Genomic DNA, 22,858 nt, shown 5'->3' with positions numbered 1-22,858 from the left:
CTATGCACCGTTAGCAAGTTAAACATCGTGAAATTGGGAGGCCAGATGCTAGTAGAGGTTTTTCGGCACATCCTGGAGAGAGGAGCTGGGAGGAAGAGGGATGCTCAGTGTTGCGTGGATCACCTCGATCTCCAGATGGAGGTCACAGAGGGGAGGGGGTGACACAGCGGCAGAGGTTGGTCATCAGCCTCCTTTTCCCGGAGTCCCATCTGCCAGCGTGGCAGACCAGCTCACCCGCTAACACCTGTTTAAGAAGGTATCACAGCCAGGTTTGGCCCCTAATTCAGGCTGCTCTGTGGGAGCCCGTAACTCAGCACTGCTCACTCGTGTTCCGTTTCCAGGGGAGGCCAGCGCCTCCACCATGTGGGATAACAATGCCTGGACGTTCTTCTACGACAACAGCACGGATGGTGAGCCCCCCTTTCTGACCCAGGACTTCATCCACGCCTTTCAGCCAGACGCGAAACTGATCATCATGCTGAGGGACCCTGTGGAGAGGTGAGCAGTGTAGATTTTTCGTTCTGGGAAAAGAAAAGGCAGTTCTGAAGAACAGTCTTCTTTCTCATCAGAAACAAGATTTTGCTGCTGCTTCTTTTTTTTTTTTTTTTTAAATAAACAAGCTTAACTTGCAATGTTACTGCTATTTCTTATGTAAACATTATTCTTGGGGCAATCTTCACTGCATCTAAATAAACCGAGGACTTTTTTCTTAGCCATTTTGACCCTGGTCTGTGGGCCTTCGGCCTCGGCCGATCTGACCTCGGGACATGCCCCTTGGGTGATGTCCGGCCATGAAAAATGCCCTTAGAATTGGGGATATCGAAGTTCTCCGCAGGGTTTAACTCCTAGAATTCCTTGTCTCCCGACTTGATTGATGCCTTTATCCTGTTGACTCTGAATGTGCAAGCTCCACCTTTCCTTGAGACACCAAAAGGCAGAAAACGACTGACAGAGCTGCTTTGTTGTAGAGGGCAGGAGGTGCCCGGTACAGATGAGGCCAGGCTAGCACGGTATTGAACCGAGGGTTGTCTGAGGGTGGCCAGGCCGGCACTGGGTGATGCTGAGGTCACTGACGACACCTGTGCGGATGGCAGAGTCTTAGGGCTGCCAGGACTTTAAAATCATTTAGTCCACCCCTGCCCCCCGCCCCCGCCCCGGCCAGTACCCCTACACCAGAGACAAGAGGCTCCAGTATGGTCCAGGAGTTCCCCACCCAGGATGGCCAGTCCTGCTCAGACAGCTCTGAGAGAGCATCCTTCCTGTTTTGAGCCCAAGTCTGTCTTTTGGGAGCATCGACACTTCGGACCCATTTCTTCCCTACACAGACCATGTCTAATCCTTCTAAATGGAAGAGCCTGCCAGATATTGAAGACGGCGGCCACAGCCCTGTGTCTTATTTTCCTTTGAGCTAAATGCCTCTTGTTATGGGTTTAATTAATTAATTACACCCTCGCCCACAAAGATGTATGTGAATGTGACCTTGTTTGGAAATAGGGTCTTTGCTGACGGACTCAGGTTAAGATGAGGTCACACTGGATGAGGGTGGGCCCTAATCCAAGAGCTGGTGTCCTTATGAGAAGAGAACATTTGGACACCGAGACCTGCAGACACAGGGAGGACACATGTGACGATGCAGGCAGAGGTTGGAGTGATTCTGCCAGAAGCCGAGCCTGCCCGGGGAGGCCGGCAGCCCCAGCAGTGGGACACAGGCCCAGAACAGATTCTTCTCAGAAGCCGCAGAGCGAACCGGCCCTGCTGACACCTGGATTTCAGACTTCTGGCTTTCAGAACTGTGAGAGAATAAATTCCTGCTGTAATAAGCCATGAGTTTGTGGTAGTGTTACAGCAGCCCTAGGACACTAATACCCCCCAGTTCCTTCCTTGGATGGCATACATTCCTGGCCCCGTAGCCTTGTCGATGATGACAATTTTAAAAACACCTATAATCTCCTACCCAGATAGTCATTATTTTTATTTTGCTTAGTTTCTTCCAAAGTACGTATCTTTGTAGATAAGTGTAGTATGTGTGTGCGCGCGTGTGTGATGTGCAGCTGTGTGAACGTGCAGTCTTACATCTTGCTTCTTTCATTTCGAATTGTTGATTTACCTCCTTGTCCCCATCGTGGCGTCTCTGAACGGCCCCCGGGCACCACAGTCATCTGGTCAGAGAGCTGGATGGCCCTTGCTCCGTCTCCACCCCTGCAGCCCTCCTGTGTCGCACCATGGGGCCTGTCTCGATGCTGCACCTCCTTCAGCCTCGGGAATCCATCCGCTCTGCTAAGGAGGCAGCCCTGACCTCGGAGCAGCTTGCCACGTCCTGCCTGCTAGTTCCCATACCTCGGGAGGCAGGAATTTGACCCTTCTGCTCAGAGCGTGGGCTGGTCCCCCACGGCTTGAGAACACTTGACACAAACCAGCCATATTCTTGTGTGGACAAGATTACATAACCGTCAGCCTTGAAAGGCCTGGTGATTAAGTGACCCCACGCTGCCCACTGAGGTGTTTTCACAGCTGCTCTGCCATGCCCCCGCCCCCCGCCCCCGGGCCACCCCTGCTGTAGTTCACGAGGCCGGAACATTCTCTCTCGGGGGTGCTCGCTGCTCGTCCAGTGTCTTCCTGTCACATCTCCCTGTTCCTCCTTCTGTGGGAGGTCACACTGCCTTGACTCCAGAGGGCCAAGAGGGTGAAACTTCAGCCTCTGTCACTCCCTGGGCACAGAGGTGGGAGCCTTGGGGATGGGGCGCTCACAGGCGTGGCCATGGTCGTTACCGTCTGCGGTTCAGCCTGGGTGGGGAGGGAGGGCGAAGTGTGGCACCGAAGAGGGAAGGAGCTCCTAGTCGGGGGTCCAGAAAGGCCATTCTGGAGGAGCTGAGGCCAGGCGGGGTTTTGAGGGCTGGGTAAGAGTTTGCCAAGTGAACAGAGTAGCAAGGTGGTCAAGGGGAAGGAGCGTTCTGAGTAGGGAGAACGGAGAGCACGAAGGGAAGGACCGCGTGTTCTCTTGGAGAGCGGGGCCAGCTTCCCTGAGTGTGTCCCTTTCTCCCCACAGTCCTGAGTCCACCTCTGAGGACACACGCACCATAAAGGTGAGCTTTTAATAGGTAGGGTCGTCATGCTGCCTGGGTTCAGGCACTGAGTGGGGAGCTGGGCCTGCCTGACTCTCCTCTCAGACCCCAGCCCCAAATCCCCCTTTTAGAAGGCTCTTGGGCCCAACATGGTGTCCTCTTGTTTCCTTTTTTTTTTTTTTTTTTAAGGAACAGATACTCTATTTATACCAGAAACTGAAGGTTCTTAACTTCCTGGTGCTCACTTAACAGAAAGAGATCATCAGTTAAAATGTTCATCGATTCCCAGTCACATGCTGGGCACCATGCTTGGTGCTGAGCAGACATGTGTAGGTGCCTGTCCTCCAGGAGCTGTACTTTGTCAGGAAAGCGAGACATTGACTCTCATGATGCATGTGATGGTACCAAGGAGAAGGGCAGGTTGCCATGGTGACAGCCTCATCAGGAAGCTGACCCAGTCGTGGGGTTGCCTGCTGTGTTTGTCATCTACTGCTGTGTAACAAATCACCCAGAAACTTGGCTGCTTAAAACAACACACTTACTATCTCACACTATCTTCTGTGGGCCGCAACCTGGCACAGCTTTCCTGGATCCTCTACTTCAGGGTCTCTCCCAAGGCTGCAGTCAGTGTGTCACCAGGGCAGGGCCTCATCTGAAGGCTTGACTGGGTAAGGATCTGCTTTCAAGCTTGTGTGGTTGTTAGCAGAATTCAGTTCCTCAAGAGCTGTTGGAAGGAGGGCCACCGTTCTTTACTGGCCGTCGGCTAGAGGCTTCCCTCAGTACCTTGCCACTGGGCCTCGACAACATCAGAGGTTGCTTGCTCCATCAGAGCCAGCGAAGGAGAGAGCTGCTACCAAGTTGGAAGCCTTCATCTTTGGTAATCTGAGCACCAGAGTGACAGCCCATCACCCTTGCCACGTTCTCTTGATGAGAAGCAAGTCACGAAGTCCAGGCCATAGTCAAGGGGAGGAGATTACAGGGAGTGAATACCAAGAAGTGAGGCTCTTGGGGACCATCTTAGAAGTTGCCTCCCGGGACTTCCCTGGCGGTCCAGTGGCTAAGACTCCACGATCCCAATGCAGGGGGCCTGGGTTCGATCCCTGGTCAGGGAACTAGATCCCACATGCCGCAACTAAAAGGTCCCGCATGCTGCAACTAAAAGATCCCGCGTGCCGCAACTGAGACCCGGTGCAGCCAAATAAATAAATAAGTAAATAAATATTTTTTTTTAAAAAGGAAGTTACCTTGCACAACTCCTTTGCCCGTGCTGCTCTCTGTTCCTCCAGGAAAGCACACCCTTAGAGCCAGAAGAAGAGCAAGTACCAGGGTAGCACCATGTGTAGTGGCAGGGCCCACACACGCGTTGGGGAGTGTGTGTGCATGTGTGTATTTTCTGTGTGGGTTACCGACAGTAGCAGCTGTTCTATTGCTTTTTAAACATTTATAAAAGTATGTAACAATAGGAATTTCTTCTTTTTTGAACCCCGTGACTCATGGCCTGAAATGACTGGCTTATTTCCCATCCCAACCAGAAAGGATGATAAATTCTGGGTGGTTAGGTCACTCTTGAAGAAACAAACACTTGGGACCCAGGTTTCTATTAGTCTAACTGGGTCCTGTGCCGTTAGCCACTTCAGCCATTCCGTGACCTTGCACTTCTGCAAGTGGGAGATTCCCTGAGTTGCTTGCTGCCAGTGGGATTGGACCAAATTGTTCTTTCCTTCTACAGATAGGCTCGGAGAGGAGTGGGGAGAAACCTTTATTTCTAGTTTAGATTGACATTTAGCCTTTATTTCTATAACTGATCAAAGGCAGACGGTTTGAAAATGTTGGAATTGTAAGCAAAATCAAATCAATCACTTTAAAGTTTCCAGAGGAGGTTGTAAACAGCAAGTCCATTTATTTTTCTGGAGGGGAAGAGAGAATAGTGGAAAGCGGATGGGATATTTCTTAAGGGCCAAAAGGGCCAGCCAGGAATTCCTGTTGCAAGTTTCTCTATGTTAGAGATAACGATACTTTAAAATTCAAGTTAATTAATTTGAATTAACTAGGCTAAATCGGCCCAGTTAATTAAAAAGAAGCCACCAATTACAAGCAGGATTTTCCTTCATTTAGTTCAGTGCTTAAGTGGGAAAGACTTCTTTTCAACAGTGCTCACACTGGCCTCCTGTCTCTTCATTTGTGAGATGGTTGATAGAGGCTGACTCTTAACGCAGAGGTGGTTGTCTCCAATGTAGTTCATTCAGAAGGCGTTCGGAGAGTGGTCCTGCGCCATCGGTCACGGACTTTACCGTCTCTGTGTCTTGGTCTTAATTCTGGGTGTAGTCTTACCACAGTGCATGGAAATGACCACCTCAGGAGCCTTTGGTTTTCACGGTTAATGAAGGTAAGTAAGAAGGGAAGGAGAGCTCAGCTCCATTAAGAGTAGAACTTGATTTTGATCCAAATGTTTTGAGCCTTGGAACCTAAGGAGTTTTTTTCTTCCTGTGCTTTTATAAACTGATTTCTTTTAACAACTCACTGGGCTGGTTAAATAATTATTCTACTTATGGTGGTAAACTAGGAATGGAAGGAATGAAGCTCTAGATGAAATGCATCTATTTATGTACCGTTGTTCATTCAAACAGAGAGTAATGAGTGGGGATGAACCTTTGGACTAGAACCTTGAACCTTTCATGAATTTCACTCCATCTCCAGAGTGGCTGGTGGCATGTGTGGGTGGTGAACAAGGACCCAAGATCATTGTGGTAGAGAGACAGCCTCAGGGACCAGATGGTCTGTATTTGAACCTCAGCTCTGCCACTCACTGGCTGTGTGACCTTGGGCAAGTTACTCAACCTCTCTGTGCCTCATTTCCTCATCGGTGAAATGGGGGAAAATAGTCCTACCTCTAGAGTTGTGAGAATTAAATGACTTAATGCATGTAGCATGTTTAAACAGTGCTGGGCAAATGGTAAATATTATATAATTATTAGCTATTATTGTTAGGCCACAATAGTGGCAAATAATAACAATAACCAAACTAAGCACTCGTGTACTCATGAGACGTTTATTGAGCACCCTTGATGTGCTGGATGCACTGCATGGATTGGAGAGCAAAGTCCTTCCTGTCTGCCCTCCTGGAGTCTTCATCCAGTGGAGGGGTGGGAACCTAGCATTAATTGAGCACTTACTCCACCCTGGCTCTGTGCTAAGCCCTTTTCAGGCATCGCCTCCTTTGAACTTTGCAAGCAGGTGAGAGGGCTGTCATGATGCGTCACAGGTGAGGTGTGTGGGCTCAGTGGGGTTGTCACCTATCCACCGTCACCTGGTTAATAAGTGGCCAGACTGGGATTCAATCCCATGTCAGTCTGACCGAGGATCCAAGCTTTCCACCTCTACCGTAGGTCAGTTAGTGGGGTGCAGACTCTGAGACAGCATTTTGTGTGCAGGAGGTTTATGAGTGCTTTCGGGACAACCCCTGTGAGGGGCGACAGGGCAGGACTGACAGAGGGAGGGGTCACAACAGAGGTCTCAGCCAAGCCCACGGGGAGCTGTGCAGCTGAGATGGCCCTTCTGCGAGGCATCTCCCACCCACCAGCCATTGGCTGTGTCTGACCTGGGGAGGTTGAACCTCGGGTGGGGCAGGGCTTTTCAGTGAAGGGACTGAACTGCAGCCAGGACCAGGATGGCTCCCCACTTCTGCAAAGTTCTGTGAGCAGTAAGGGTGCCAGTCTGTGTAGGTACCTAAGCCTGGACTCTGCTCATTCACTTATCTCCATATCAGTGGCATCAGGATGCTGACCCAGGGCAATAACCAGGTCTCGTAGGAGGGAGCTGAGCCGGATTGAAGCTTCGGAATTGCTGTGGACCTCTGACTCCGGACGAGAATCTCTATTGTGACTCAACAGGTGCCAAAAACCTTCTCCAAACAGCCCAACTTCTCCAGGTCTCTGGAAGCACCGATTTAGTGCCAGAGACATGTTCTCAGGCAGAAGAGGAGCTCTGGCGCTCCAAGGCCGTGAGATGTTTTCTCTATAACAGATTTGCACGAGAATTAAAAAGCAGGCTGTTGTTTAGCACCGACAGATTGATTTTTAATGTAAACTGTCTCAAAGGGAGATTAGGAGAGCTCCCCTGTGGGCAAGAGATGTAGCTGTGGAGTGTAGGGGCGTTGGAGTATAAAGGCCGTGACGCCAGCCACAGATCAATTTCCACTCCCCCGCCCCCCCAGGTCCTGCTCTCTTCCCTCTTCCCGCTTTAAGACCTTGGAGGGTTAGGAACCCTAAGGCAGCGGTCTTGAGGAAGACTGTTGGGGAGCGTCCTAAGCTGCTTGTTAATTTCCTGGTGAATTCAGGCATTTTGCTTCTCAGAAGCTGCCTGTCTGGGTGTCACTGACACACCTTTGTATGGGCCCTAGAAGTGGTGTGAGGTCACTTTGATAGAGCTGCGCTGTGAGCTGCCCAGGGCAGGGAGGGGGAGCTGGCCGGCTCCGGGCTGGGGCCACGCGCCCTGTTCTCTGAAAGCCGTTCAGGAGTGACCGCCTGGGGAGGGACCGCATCTTGTTGGTGGGAGAAAAACCATCGTGCTGAAAATTCCTGTGTGTGGAATGCTGTTTATTTTGGGGGAAGTGTTTACAAAGTCATTGGCAGACCTGAGTGTTCCCACATGGATGGTCTGCAGAGGGAGGCTCTGTGTGCCGAGGAGCGCTGTCCTCAGTCTGCAGAGATTGGAAGGTGATGCGGGCACGGAGCGCTGACTCTGGGCCACCAGGTGGAGTTCAGGGACGTCTGCTACCCAGAGTGCGGGGCTGATGAGTGAACGCGGCCCGTGTCACGGCCCGGCCAGCCTGGGGAGTGGTGGCCATCGCTCTGCAATGAGGTCCGCCACCTGGGGATCTAGGTCTGGCTTCGCTGCTGCCTTACCCAGGGGTACCCCACCCATCCTCTGTGCGCCTGCCTTTCCTCACCTGTAGAGACACCTGGTGTCGGGATCACGGGCGCATCAAGTGAAAGTGCTTTGTGAGACATACCGGGCTCGTAGGTAGAGAGGATGTTGGCATTGCCTCCATCTGTGGATGTTCACCAAGGCCCCGTGATTGGATGCTCAGTGAGAAACGGTGGTGGTGGTGGGGGGTGACCCAGAACCCTTCTCGTGCTCAAGGGGAACAGAAGACCTTGCCCAGGCAACCCCCATGAACCAGAAGCTTTGCATCCCTTTGGACCTTTTTAGGCCCAAGCCTGTATGTTCTTCTCTGGCAGAAAATGAACTTCATCAGTGTCACCCGCAGGCACAGCCTGGGTGACTCGAGACATTTCCTCCAAATAAGCTGCTCTGGCCAGTCCTGCTTCAGTGTTCCTCGTGATGAGATGTTCACGGTGTGTGATTCAGTGGACGAAAGGGCCTCCTTCCCAGCTACCTTAAAGGGTACTTTTTCCTGTAGGAAAAATAAATATAATCATTATTGATGACACCGTGTCGGAGGTCGGGAAGTGATCAATCAGTGATTTGGATATGGACGCCAGCAAATGGAGAGTAATGTCCGGCTGCTCTGGCTGTCACTTTGGTAACCACGTGTATGTGACCCTCCAGAGCCGCGGAACACTGTGCTCTCATGGGGGGGGGTGGGGTGGATTAGAAGATGTGAGTGAGCCCACGCTGCGGGGCTGCTGGTGATGAAATGTGACCTTTCACATGTATGTGGCTGGCCGGCAGGTGCTCCGGGAGCACAGGGAGGCCGGGGCGAGCACGGCCTGGGTTGAGCCCATCCAGCAGCCGTGGCCGCCCCCAGGCATCCACAGCTTCAGCATCTGGCCCGGGTCTTTCCTCCAAGCACGGCTCCCTGAGACGGCCGAGGGGTGAGCGGAAGCCAGGAGAGATGGCGAAGCTCCAGGCCTCCGACAGCCTGCACTTGGCTGGGCGGAACTGACCCTGAGGCTCGAGCTTCTGGGGGCCTCTTGGGCTGGGGGATCCGAGCGACTTCTGACCCAGGCCCTCTGGGGACTGACAGGTGAAAGCCATCAGTCCCTTTGGGGTGATGAAAATGTTCTGGAATTAGATGATGCTGGTGTTTGCGCACGTTTGTGCATTTACTGAAAACGACTACATCGTTCACTTTAAAAGGGTGAATTTTACAGTGTGTGGATTACCTCTCAATTTAAACATGGTATGAACAAAAATATCACAAAAGGACGAGAAACCCGCCGCAGTGGGTGGTCTCACTGAACAAGTAACGCACGAGCCGGAACCTGCAGGGGCCCCGCGTTGAGGGAAGGCCGATCAACGTGTACCTTGTCCTCTCAGAGCCAGACGGGTAAAATCGAATGAGCTATTTGCAGTGACCAATGAATGGTAGCTTATCCAAGTGATGAAAGGTCAGGAAGTGAGGACGGAAACTGTGACAGGTACCTGAACCTCTGTTTGTTGTTGCTGTGATTTCTAGATGCCCGTGCGGTGGTCCGTAAATGCATCTGCTTTTCCTGGTCACGCCAGTGCCACTCCTGTTCGTCCTGAATGTTTGCTGCTCTATTACACGTGCAGCTGCTCTTCAGTCTCCTGTAACTTACTGAGTAGTTCTGTAACAGAACTCACTCTTGCTTCCAAATCACTCTGCACCTAAAACAATAAAATCTTAAAAACCCCCAGAGCATCAGCTGGCTAGTGCCCCACTCAAGTCAGCTGCTGACTTGGCTACATCCCTAAACTGTGAGGCTGGGCCAGGTCCTGCTGGGTGAGTGGGCTTTGGGGTCAGGCAGGCCTGGGTGGGTTTGGGGCCAGCCCTGAGGCTTCCTGGGCAGCATGACCTTAGGAAGCTCTGTAAGACTGGTAACGACAGTGCACATCTCAAAGGCTGGTTATGAACAGGGAAGGAGGATACACGTGCAGTGCCGAGCACAGGGCCGGGGGAGGGCAGCCCTCAGTAGCCACGAGCAGGCACGCGGCGGGTGGACACCAAGAGGATTCTGGGAGCTGAACCTGTACAGCACTCGAGTGAGCCTGGCTGGAGGAGGGGCCCACGGAGTAGTGGTTGCCCCTGTTTTCCGGATGATCAATACACCCATCTCTGCTCACCTGGGCTCAGAGCAGTGCCCTGTCACTGTTGGGTGCATTCAGCTGTGACCTTGGGTAACCACCAAGATTTTACATGTTGAGACCTGCAAGCTCACTGATGGCCACTCCTCTGTTCCCTTGGGAAGAGACGCGATCCCTTCCAGAGGCACCAGGTGGAGGGAGCCCCTGCCACATCCACTCCCCTTCCCAGCCGTGCTGGGGTCCCGGGACCTCTGCCCCGGACAGAAAAGGCGCCTCACCCCCATGAGCAGGCCTGCCGTCCCAGGGCCACCCCGGCGGCCTTCAAAATAACCGCAGCACAGAGGCCTGGAATGTCTTTGGACTTATATTTGGAATTGCTGTTGGAAAGAGTTCTGGCCACATATAACACCCATCTGTTTGGGAGGGTTTGAGAGTCAGAAGATGAGGTGGTCCCGCAGGAGGGGGGTTGGCAGCACCAAAACTCAGGGCTGGGGGCAGGGATCAGGGTCATCTGGCCCTCACCCAGCCAGGGAGCTCTCAGCCCCTCCAGCCTTGACCTTTGCCACTGGGGCCGCTTCCGCCATGCTGGACGGGATCAAACCAGCCTTTCTTCCTGGCTCTTCTACCTAGGGTCAGTCCTTCAGTAGTCTGGGACATGTCTTCTCCCAGCTCCGAATACCCTTTTAGCTGTTGAAGCTGGCACCCTTCTTGCTGAGTCCTGCTTCTCCAGATGGAACGGCCCCTTCCCCCTTACTGTTTGTCAGCCAGCACTGAAGGCAAGTGTCCTTTGGGGCTGGGACCTGCCAGGGTGGAGGAAGCAACGCCCTCCCACATTCTCAATGCCGTACCTTTGTTAATGCATCCTGGAGTCGCGTCAGTGTCCCTGCAGTTCTGTGAGGATTCGTTATATACTTATGTCAACTAAACCCCTTGTGCACTTTCCAGGTTGGCCTCTTTCCCCTACTTCATCATTGTACAGTTGGTTTTAAAGACTCAAATGTGGACACTTAGGCTGATTTCTTTACGTTTCCACTTGTTACATGAGTGTGCCTGTAACCGAAAGTGGGGGTCTGGCTGCTCGCTGCTCGAAAGCCAGTAAAGAGGCCAGGTTGGTGGAAGGGAAAGTTTGCTTTACTTTGGATGCCGGCAACCAGCGGGGTGGGGGAGGGCGGACGCCTGTCCAAAGGCCGACTCCCCCTCCCCCGACAATCGGGGCAAGAGCTTCTATAGACGGAGGGAGGGGGCTGCGTGCAGAAGCAGCACAGCCAGCTCTGACAGTCATCTTGAAATCGGTCGTCGGTGGTCTGACCAGCGTCATCTCGATTGTTTTAGGTAGAGTTAATCTTCAGTTCCAGGGTCGGTTTGTTCCCATTTCTTTGAGGCCAGTTCTCGGAATTGCGGCAGCTTATGTCGTGGCTACAGTCTGGTCACCATGTAGTTAATTTCCTCCACCTGGTGAGGGTTTCAGTATCTATAAGACAGCTCGCAGGATGTGGCTCAGAATATGATCTGTAGCCCTTGAGGAGGAACTAAAGGTCCTTGGCTTTGCTTTATGACTAAACTGGTATTACTTAGTCTGTTGGACTGTTTTCCTTTGTTTCTGCATTTTCTCACTTCTCTGATTAAACTTATTCTTCGGCTACAGTTTTTCCACAGACAAAAGGCAGGCGGAGGACACGGGGGGCGAGGACACGGGGGGCGAGGACCCTAGGGTGCTCCTCCGTTTCATGCCTACTCTAGCGTTTTGAGGTCCGTTTGGATACTTATTCATGATATGTTTGCTGTCCTTCTCAACGTTTTCTGAATGGTTTTAGCCCGTCCAAGTGGCTTGCACTAATCCAAGGTCATTATCTGACTCTTCTCTAGAGAGTAGTTGTGGGGAAATCATAGTATGGTTCATTGAAGACACATGGCCATCGTCCTCCCGTACACACAGGTCACTCTTCTAGGGTCTCAGGGTGGGAGAGAGGGCTGGCAAAAATGACTCCTCGGGAATCAGGGTTGAGAATCTGGACTAGTTTCTTAGGGGCTCTTGTAACAAATTATCACAAATGTAGTGGCTTAAAACAACAGAAACTTATTGTCTCATGGTTCTGGAGGGCACAGGTCAAAATCAAGGTACTGGCAAGGTTAGTCCCTCCTGGAAGCTCTGAGGGAGAATCCATTCCATGGGTCCCCAGCTTCCTGTGGCTTCTGCAATCCTGGCATCCCTTGGCTTGTAGGTAACACTTCAGTCTCTGCCTCTGTCTTCACATGCCTTCGCCCCATGTGTCCCTGTCCAAGCCTCTTCTTATAGGGACACCAGTGCTTGGATTTAGGGCCCACCGTAAATCCAGGATGATCTCATCTGGAGGTCTTCAATATAATTAGGTCTGCAGAGACCCTATTTCCAAATAAGATCCCATTTGCAGGTACTGGAGGTTAGGACTTGGGCATATCTTTTGGGAAATCTGTAGAATCCAAGTGGGAGAGGGGGAGGGGAGAGGTCCCTGCTCAAATAGGGCATGAAGGACTTGTTACAGACATGCATCCCAGCATGTGTGTGGGCTCTAGGAAGCCCACCACCCACGCTGTGGGCAGATCCAGGGTCCCTGGGGGACTGAGGGGCAGGAGAAATCTCCCGTCACCCTCCCGAGGAGGTGGGCCTGGCCATGAACCTGATTCACAGAAGGTGGGGTCCTGAGTTCATTTCACTGTACCCCAAACAGATGACGATCAGTATTCTCACCCTGGTGGGCCTGGGCTGGCCTGGTTGGACCATTGAACACGTCCCAGTTTGTCCCCTAGAATTACCTCTTGATCTCTAGAGAATTGTATGGAAAGATTCTTTATCAAGTTAATATTCTTCATGAAGTTACTATGTGTTTAAAATTCAGCCAGGTTTAGAGGCTCTTGTTTTATTTATGAGCCACACGCCTACAAGAAATGTTATTACCACAAAATAAACTCAGCGTGGAAAGCTTGAGCCGAGGGTTGGGTTCTTAAGTGGCAGTTTACGTGATAGAATTCCAATTCTGCCAACAAATTTGGATAGCTGTGTGGGAGTCCTTGGTAAGAACTCTGGACTTGGACTTCCAATTAGGTACAGATTTTGATGACAGTTTCAGAGGCGTCTTTCTTGGGCAAAGTCGTAATATCGACAGCACTTACAGGAAATGTGTGAGCCAGAAGAAACCTCCATCAGACCCATTGCCACAAGGTGCCCAGTTGCGTACAGCTCAACTGCACTTTGAGGTCCATGCAAATCTGGTTTTGGCGTTTATTCATCCGCTTTTAGATTCTACTATGACCGACCCTGCAGTGACAGGTGCCATGTTTGTCTTGATGGAGGTCCTGTTTTTGAAGGGGGAAAACAGCACAGCCAATGTGGGGGGACACTTGTAATGGGGGGACAAATGTAGTGTCATCTGGGTCCTGTATTTGGGTGAACATGGATCTGGGGGAGGATCTACTCACCTGAGCATCTCTAATGACTAGTCTTGAAGCAAGTCATTTTGGAGGTTTGGCTGACCAGGCTGAGATGTACGGACACTTTCCAGTGTGTGTTCGGATTCTAGGCAATCTGTGAGCAGATCCCAAACATCTCAAGACTTCTCAGAGGTGTCCTCTGTGGACACTGGCAGTGGATGATTTCTAAAGGGCCGTGTAGAAGGCACTGTGCCAAACGCCGGAGGGGAAGACAGTCTGGTCCCTGAGAAGCTCTGCTCTTTTTAGGAAATCTTTGGAAACGCCTACAGCTGTAGCGAGAGGTGAGGGGTGCTGGGGAAGGAGTGTTTGCAGCTGACCTGTGCACCAAAGGCACTGCCGTCTCTGCAGGGGTGAGGTTGGCTGAGTGCCACGACAGAAGCCCTGGGTGCAATCAGCGGTGCACATCTACAATCCCCAGACCTGTGGGTACCTAATACGATTTGCTGAATTTCCTTCCCTGGAAAGAGGGAAGCTATAGGTTGGAGAAGTTGGCAGAATAGAAAGTATGGAGCTGAGAAAGAGAGAAACGTGACACCACAGAGCAGGGAGCCAGTCCGAATCAGCCTGGTTTCTGGGCAGCTGGGGGTTGAGTGTGAGGGTGTCGGGCAGAGCAGTGGGGGGCCCTAGAGGGTGTGCATTGAAAAAGGCATAAGACAGAAACAAAGGGGTGATTTTTGAAAAGCAAAAAAAGATAAAGACTTACCCTTTCTGCCTGCAGAAACAGAGGAGAAAAGGGCATAGGAAACTCACAACAGAACTCAGAAGTTCTGTTAATATAAAAAATGACTGGGGGGCTTCCCTGGTGGCACAGTGGTTGAGAGTCCGCCTGCTGATGCAGGGGACACAGGTTCGTGCCCCGGTCCGGGAAGATCCCACGTGCCGCGGAGCGGCTGGGCCCGTGAGCCATGGCCGTTGATCCTGCGCGTCCGGAGCCTGTGCTCCGCAACGGGAGAGGCCACAGCAGTGAGAGGCCCGCGTACCACCAAAAAAAAAAAAAAAAAAAGAAGACTGGGGAGTTCCCTGGTGGTCTAGTCGTTAGGATTTGGTGCTTTCACTGCTGTGGCCCAGGTTCAATCTCTAGTCAGGGAACCGACATCCCGCAGGCCACGTGGCATGGCCCCACCCCCCCAAAAAAAAAAGAAAGAAAAAATTACTGGGTGACAATGGAATAAGGTTTATACTGGGCTGCTGTGTATGTACTATCTTATCTACTTTTACGGATGTTCAGAATTCCCCCAAATTAAATAAATAGGGGAGTGCCGTAATAATAGATACATTAACTGATCCCATCCAATATGACCTGATACATCTATGTTTTAAAAAACTACAAAATATGCAGATATATGTTTGTGCACGGAAAACTTCTGGAAGGATATATAAGAAGCTGATAACGAGGGTCACCCCTGGGATGTCTATGGATTATCTTGTTTATACGCCACGAGGAAAGCACAATTAGTACTCCTGTTTTACAGACGAATTTAATGCTAGACACCGCGTCCCCGCTATGACTTAGAGTACGGGAGAGAGAGCGGGCCTGGGCATCAAAAGTTGAGACCACAGGGGAAACTGGGGCCAAAAACGTTAAAACAAGGCTGTGCTCGTTACAGTGCTGTACCTTGCTTTGTTTTACTTATTGTTTATTTGATATAAGAAAAGAATTATCCCGTGGTAAAAGAAAGTATCTATCTGTAATGTTGAAAGTCCAGTAAAGTATATTTTCAGAAGATTTGCGGAAAAGAAAGAGAGAAAGAAAATTATTCTGACTCGTGTTAAAGAATGGTAAAAGGCAGTTTATTCAGGGCTGTAGCAATAGGTGCAGGGACCCCTGTGGTCGGGTCTTGCAGTAGGGGAACGAGATCGTGGCCAACTCCAAATACAAGGAAGAGTGGGAATTTATAGCCAAGGAGGATGTGGGTCGGTGGATGGGAAGTTACTAAGAAGAAACAGCAGGGGTAAGGGGGGGGGGGGTTGGCTAAACGGACCTAGCAGGATTCTTGTTGAAATTCGGCGATACGGAGACCCACAAGGAAGTCTAAAACTCAAGGCCATGTTGGGAAAAAGGTTCAGAGGAACCTGAGAACAGTTTGGTCAAAGAGAGACGCTGTCTGCTCCTGTGTGAAAACACTGTTACATACGTGCGGTGGGGTTTGTGTGAACAGATCCATGTGTGTGGACACACATGTAGGCCTACAGGCCTCTGCATGCGTACATGGGGGTATTTTTACACTGTGTTAAAAAATAGGTCTCTACCAACCTAGAAAGATACGTTTCATAATTTTTGTTTTAACGTTCAGAGTCTGTGGTAAGGGCTGGGAATTTCACGTGGAATTGTAATACGGGGAAAGCGACAGCTGTTCCGTTATTACTGCCGCCGGCAGAGGAGAGAGGAACCGGAGGGGACGTAAAATTTTCACGGCCTCTCTCTGCTGTTGTACGGTCTTTGTAATCTGGTGTTTCGAAGTTCACTGTTACTGTGAAAACAGTCACGGCCTGAGGCGCCTAGAAAGAACCAAAAAAAAAAAAAAACCACAGAAACTACGGGTGGCTTGTCTGGGGCCAGGAGAGCGGGTGGCCCTGGGATGGGTGAGGGTGTCCAGGGTGGTAGGAAGTGGCTCTCTGCCGGGGCGGTGGGGCGGGGGGTGGGGGGGTGGCGAGAGGAATGGTTGTGTTTTAATGAACCAAATGAGGTCATATAATTGCTTGTAGATTTCCATTGTCACTCAGATGTCGAGATTTCACATTCCCGGTGGTAAAAGATACCCATTTGTTTTATTCACAGGTTGTACTCAGACTATCTCTACTTTGCAAGTTCGAATAAATCTGCGGATGACTTCCATGAGAAAGTGACAGAAGCGCTGCAGCTGTTTGAAACTTGCGTGCTGGGTTATTCACTGCGCGCCTGTGTCTACAACAACACTCTTAACAACGCCATGCCTGTGCGTACGCGGAGGGGCTGCTCGGCGGTTATTATGCGAGGGCATTGTGCATCGGGATTTTAGCAGATAAACAGAGAAGCATTTTAATGTGCAAATGCCTCTCCCCGCGCCTTTGAGTGGTGGCTAATGCAAAACAAATATTCATGGATGTAAAAACTGTAAAAGCTGATGGACCCTTTCAGCTGGCTCCCTGCTTTCTCCCGCGCCGATCTCCCAGTTACAATGCTCTCTCCTCCCTCTGCGAGAGAATGAGGGCGCATTTAGGAAAGCACACCCTGCAATTAGGATTGGCAGACCGACTCTCTGATTGTCTTAAGAGCGTTCTCTCCAATGCTGGATTGTTTTGTTGGTTTAAAAAATTACCCACCAGTGACTTTCAGTGTCTCCGACAGGGTCTTAATGGAAACATGTTTTCCATTGATCCCTTTTTTCTTTGTTCTTGTTTGCCTTCAGGAATATAGCTGTACGTTTCTTGCCCGTTTTTTTTTTTTTTTTTTTTAAAGCACAAGAAACTGTTAATGGTGAATTCAGCACGGTTTAGCTAAGGGATGGTTTTCTGCTGCACAGCACCCGGGGTTGTCCTAAGTGCCTTTTCAGCAGGCTTGCCGCAGTGGGTAAGCCTTCTTCAGCGAAGCTAATATGTCACCTGCCCCGGAGCATGGTTCACAGCCTTGCTCTGCTGAGCGTGCCATGTGGTGAGATCTGCTTGAGGTGGAGGCTTGGGAACCCCCAGGTGCGGTGGGGTTCAAAGTCAAGAGGGTTCACCCCCTCTTCCTCATTATCTAGGCCATCTTATCTGGCAGGATGCACAGAGGCTGTAGGTAGGATTCCAGGCTGTCCCGCTGGAATTTATAGTTTGGCAGGGAGGATGCACACAGAGGATCGACACAGAATCTGGCTGGGGGTGTGGGGTAGAAGGAGTGGCCTTTGGAGCCAGAGAGTGGTGTGTGTTCAGTTCCCACTCGGGCAGCTGACTCTGGGCAGTTGTCTTAGCTTCTCTGAGACTCAGTTGCTTCATCATAAAATGGGGTAATAGCACTGCTTTACTAGGCTGTGGTAAGGGTTAGAGAGTGGTAGTTCATTCGCGTGTAGGGGCTGAGAAGGTAATCCTTTTCCTCTACCCATCTCAGGTTCATTGACCGGGGGTCCTGTAAATTAGACTGACGGAAGATAAACAAGAGAAAAGCAATCAGAAGTTTATTAACACATGCGTATGCACACGTGCACATATCCACGGGAGCCCCGGTGATGAGTAACTCGGATGGGTGGTTGGTTAGAACTCGGGCTTATATAGCGTCTTAACAAGAGAACCATAAATATGTAGAGAAGTGACAAGACAAAGGAAAAGGACTTTGACTTTCTAGGGTGGCAAATTGTGGGAAGGCAGATGTATGTGGGAGCCAGTGGTCAATAAGGGCTAGTTTTAGCAAGGTCTGTCATGTGGACTCCTTTGGTGCTGTCTCCAGGCTGATCAGGGTCTAGAGTTGTCCCCAGTGATTAATTTCTGTCCTTCCTGCTAGAGAGAGGATGAGGGGCACCTTGCAGGGCATCATCTTGTTCGGTCCTCTCCGTTTCCCTGAAATCCAAGCCCATTTTACAGATGAGGACACAGAGGCTCACAGAGGTTAACTCTCCCACCCAGAGTCACGTAGCTTGTGATGGGCAGGCTCAGGGTTTAATCCCAGGCCCCATGGCCTTTGATGAGGCTCACGGCCTTTCCACCTTCCCTAGCTGGCTCCTAAAAAGGAGGGTTTGAACCGGCGGGAGGCACGTGCTTTTTAATTCAATTCCATGAATTGCTGAGGGTGACGAGGCATCTCTGGTCAGAATGAGACCCCAGGGCAGGATCAGTGACAGGATGGCGGGGCCGTGAGGTCATGCGGATCGCCGTGACCCTTCGGTCCCTGGAGAGCTCCTGCATAGTGGGAAGAGCCAGGAAGGCGAGAGCGGTCGGAAACCCTCCTCTTCGGGGTGAACCTTCATTTCTGGTATGAGAGAAGCGAATTTCCCTCCAGCTGTGAATCCCAGCTCAACCACAGTGCGGGGAGGCCCATCTTTTTCATACGTACGTGGAGCGGGGCGCTACCCCGCTTAAGACCTTCCCTGCCTTCCTGTGGCCCCTGAGCGCACGAGCCCGCCCCGCCCACCTGTCCACCTCCTCCAGGCCACCTCCCCTGCCTCCCTGTCCACTGCTGCTCTCCAGCCACGCTCTCTCCTGCTAGGTCCTTGTGCCTCAGAGCAAGGCTTTGCAAGGTGTGCTCCCTGGACCAAGAAAATCTGTCCCCCCGGGAACTTGTCAGAAATGCAAACTCTCAGGTTGAGCCTCAGACCCCAGAATCAGGAACTTTGGGGGTGGGCCCATCAGTCCAGTCTGTTTAACAGCCCTCCAGGTGGGTGTGTTTTGTGCTTGGCCTGGAGAAGCCTGGTTCCAGAGCCTTCCACACTCCCCTCCCCGGCACGTGCTTCTCCTGGTTTTTGCAGGACTCCTCACCTTTCAGGTCTGGCTTCAATCTGACCTTCTGTTCTCTCTCTCTCTACACTATTCATTTCCCCACAGCATGTGTCACAACTGGCGATTATAGATAATTGTTTCTTCACCATTTTAGCTCTGTCTCCACTAGATTACAAGCGCCACGTGGCCAGGGGCCACTTCTGTTACATAGCAACGTCTCTCCATTGCTTAGCAGGGTACCTGGCGTGCAGGATGCACTAGATTATTTGCAGAATGAATGAATGGGGAGTTTGTGAAACTAGTGGAGAGGCTGAGTAGAGAGTTCCAACCAAATCCCTAATGGGGACCAGAGAGGTTTGGCATGTGCCTGTCAGGGGAGACTCTGCACCGGCTCCTTAGCTGTTTCCCAGCACGGCGGGGGGGGGGGGGGGGAGACAGGCCTCAAGCGCAAGCACCTGGCTTCAGGACCAGGCTCTGGAGGGTCTTCTCCGCTGACCCTGGGCAGGCAGGACCCCGCACTCCCTGGGCCTTGGTTGGTTTTTCCATCAAGAGCCGGCTGAAGCAGGTAACCTCAAAGGCTTCTCTCCGCTCTGGTGTTTTAAAATTTTAAATGTATCGGGCACTTCCCCTAAATAACCTTTTTATGTTCATTCCATCTTGATTCTCTGGCCGGTACTGGGGAAGGGTGCGGAAGAAGTGTTGAGCGGGCTGTCTTAGGTTTGTTGGTACTTACGCTGTGCACACTGTAACTGTCACTCGAGGTGAGCGGCGCTTCCCTTAACTGGTCAGGGGGCTGGGGGTTGGAGTGAGCCAGAGGATGGAGTGTTCAGGGGGCCAGGGGAGGCTTCCCCACCTCTCTTCCCCTGAAGAGCCCCCAGGTTCGTTCCCTGCCTGCCCGCAACGGCCCCTCCGCTGCCGGACCAGCCCTCCTGGGAAAGAAGACTCCGCTGCTGGAGGCCTGGGCCAGGGGAGGGGGCTCTCCCCACGAAGACACAGACACGCTTTCGGGGCAATACTGTCACCCGTGGACAGGTGCAGGGACCTCTGCAGCTACTTTAAAACACCCTCATCCTGCCGCAAACTCCCAGCTCCTTTCCTTCTAGAAGGTTCTGAGTAGCAAAGGCGGGTTCCCCGGAAGATATAAAGCTCATCAGGCTGGTCCTCCCTGGGAGGGGCCGGCCTGGGAGGCTGACAAAGAACCGAAAAGCTCTCGATGGCTTAACAAGGACACGTTCTCATAGCGGTTTGTCTGTGTTGGAGGCGACGCGTGTATTTATTTCCGAGGCTGGCACGTGCTCATTTTCTCTTTAGCTCTGGCCCAGCTTGACGTCTTTTCCTGAGCTGGTGTCTAAGGTAGTGACAACCTGAGGGCTGTAGGCAGTTAATGAATTTTGGAGACAGCTTCTCCCCTCTAATTGTTTTTCTTCCTCCACAACCTCCCACACAATTAGAAAAACAATGAAATGGAGTGAGACTAGCAAGAGATGAAACTAGTGCCTGTACCTATTTTGTCAAGCGTTTCAGCGTCTTATTGTTGCCACCGCGTTCAGTGTGAGTGGCTGGGCGCAGGCCACTTGCAGCGGGGATGATGGAAGAGCCTGGTCCCCGCCCTGGAGGAGCTCAAGGTCAAGCTGGGAAGGAGAGGAAGTAGGATGTGAAAGTGTCGGCTGCAGGAACTGAGACTGGGCGCTGGGAGGGGTGGGCCGGGAGTCCAGTCAGACCAGGGACTTGCCCCACGTGGAGAGCCAGGCGAGGCCAGGCATTGGCGTGGGAAGCTCACGCTCAGAGACTAGAGGTGGGAGCGCCAGTCAGGGGGCTGTGACAGTGCCAGACAGGCGCTGATGTGGCCTGAACAGAGACGAGACGGGGGCAAATGAGAAGCAATTGGGAAGACCACAGCGAGGCAGAGCCAGAGGCAGGACACGGAGCCGGGTCCCAGAGGACGTGGTGGGTAGGGGCAGGGGTGGGAGTGCCGGAGAAGGGGGGCCTCCGAGCAGAAAGGGAAGGGCCTGTTCCTTTTTGGAACCTTGCCAAGAGTTTAGAGCCCACTTTGAACTTAGAGGGGGCAGTCCCCAAGACTGCTCTTCCTTCTGACTCCATGTGCAAGCTGGGTGCAGTCCCCCAAACCACTGTCGGGTTCAGTAATTCACTAGAAGGAATCACAAGACACGCTGATGGCTGTTATACTCGAGGTTGCGGTTTATAGCAGGGAAGGGTCACAGACTAAACTCAGCCAAGGGAGGAAGCACATGCGATGATACACGCAGAGTGCTGCCATCCAGGGAAGCCCACCCAAGCCTCTGGTGTCCCAAGCACTTCTTGAGGCTCCCTCACGTAGTACCTGCCTGACCGACCTTTACTGTCCAGTCCCTCCTGGAGGTCAGGCCGGTACTGCGTGGCCCAGAGCCCGCATCATAACTCACACTGTTAGACTGTCCAGTGGCCAGGCCCCCCGAGGCAAGCAAGATACCCTTACCAGGCAGGACATTCCAGGTGGCCAGAGATCACCTTCCAGGAGCCGAGGACAAGGGCCAGACCTCTCTGTGGTCAGGTCCATGCTTCACCGCATGCTTGCAGCTTGGCATGAGACAAGGCTCAGGAGGAGGGTGGACCCCGATGCGTAGGCGGAAAGGCATGGCTTCGTACAGCTCTGCTTATATTGGGGTGTGCTCACACACTCAAGGTCATGGACGTCCGTGTGGCGCCAGGCGTCTGGCTGTTCCCCCTCGGGGCTTGTTGCTGGAGCATTTGCCGCTGTTTCTCACGGCTGTGCTGCGCTGGGCATAGGAGCTGAGGCAGCCGGGATATGTGCAAAGAACATTCGCGCCATCGGTGGGTATGACCTTGGCCTCTCCGTTCTCCCCACTCCTCACTATGAAGTGGTGTGGAGCTACCTGCAGGGTTGACCTGAGGATGGCATGGGACCCTGAGGGTGGGAATCCTTTGTGCGGGGGGCACCAAACCCATCATGGAGAAGCAAGAACACGTGACGTTTAAAATCCAACCTCTGGGGCTTCCCTGGTGGCACAGTGGTTGAGAGTCCGCCTGCCGATGCGGGGGATGCGGGTTCGTGCCCTGGTCCGGGAGGATCCCACATGCCGCGGAGCGGCTGGGCCCGTGAGCCATGGCCGCTGAGCCTGAGTGTCCGGAGCCTGTGCTCCGCAACGGGAGAGGCCACAGCAGTGAGAGGCCCGCGTACCGCAAAAAAAAAAAAAAAAAAAAAATCCAACTTCTGAAGGCAGTTGTTCGCTGGGACAACTCTTCACTGTTGGTTTATAATGACGTGTGTAATACGTTTGGAAAAGCGCCTTTGGTGTCGGAGGAATTACCCCTGAACTAACGCCTGCCTTCTTCGGTCCTAGGTGAGGCTGCAGGTCGGGCTGTACGCTGTTTACCTTCTGGACTGGCTCACGGTCTTTAATAAAGAACAGTTCCTCATTCTCCGCCTGGAAGACCACGCCTCTAACGTCAAGTACACCATGCACAGGGTCTTCCAGTTTCTCAGCCTCGGTATGAATGTCGCACTGGAGGCCCACGGAGCAGGGCGCGAGCTCCGAGGACACCGGCTCTGTGAGGCGCTCCCCGCGTCCCACGCAGACCCCTGAGCCGAGCAGGGCGGGGCTGAGCCGGGAGGCCAGTTAGTACCTGTTTGTCAAGCACCACGTGCACACGGGGCCTTGCGCATGGTGTGGGGAGCCGTCTCTGGGGAGGAAGAGATGGCCTCTCGTCTGGGAGCTCCCTCACTGGAGGGAGAGGAGGAAGCCGAGGCTCGAATAACCGAGTAACTGGCAGAGTGACATGGGGGAGGTTAGCGATCTCACGGTGGGTCCGTACACGTGACTTGGGGGCCCAGCCGCTGAAGCGATCCTGGAAGGGAGCGTGTGAGCTGCGCCTTAAGGATGGACAGGGTGTCTGGGCTCCTAGGACCG

General features: G+C 52.3%; 1 protein-coding gene across 13 annotated transcripts in view; it reads left to right on the top strand.

Annotated features, from left to right (window-relative positions):
* Positions 1-22,858, top strand: part of CHST15 (carbohydrate sulfotransferase 15) — a 101,142-nt gene that overhangs the window by 59,161 nt on the left and 19,123 nt on the right. For 9 of the 13 annotated variants that reach the window (XR_003796952.1, XR_003796953.1, XR_003796948.1 and 6 more), the window contains 3 exons: positions 342-498; positions 16,321-16,477; positions 22,292-22,439. Coding sequence is in view for 3 of the 13 variants with exons in the window: in XM_029244666.1 (XP_029100499.1) it covers positions 342-498; positions 16,321-16,477; positions 22,292-22,439 (462 nt within the window). In the remaining 10 variants the exon portion in view is untranslated. Of the gene's footprint in view, positions 1-341; positions 499-16,320; positions 19,332-21,612; positions 22,517-22,858 lie in introns of those variants that run through there. The other 4 variants (XR_003796957.1, XR_003796956.1, XM_029244667.1 and 1 more) reach the window with 4 other exon arrangements.

Source organism: Monodon monoceros, unplaced genomic scaffold (assembly GCF_005190385.1).
Source record: "Monodon monoceros isolate NGI ecotype Baffin Bay Population unplaced genomic scaffold, NGI_Narwhal_1 Super_Scaffold_4, whole genome shotgun sequence".
NCBI classification, from domain to species: Eukaryota; Metazoa; Chordata; class Mammalia; order Artiodactyla; family Monodontidae; genus Monodon; species Monodon monoceros.
The sequence above is the reverse complement of the archived record's forward strand: the minus strand, read 5'-3'. Positions and strand labels throughout refer to the sequence as shown.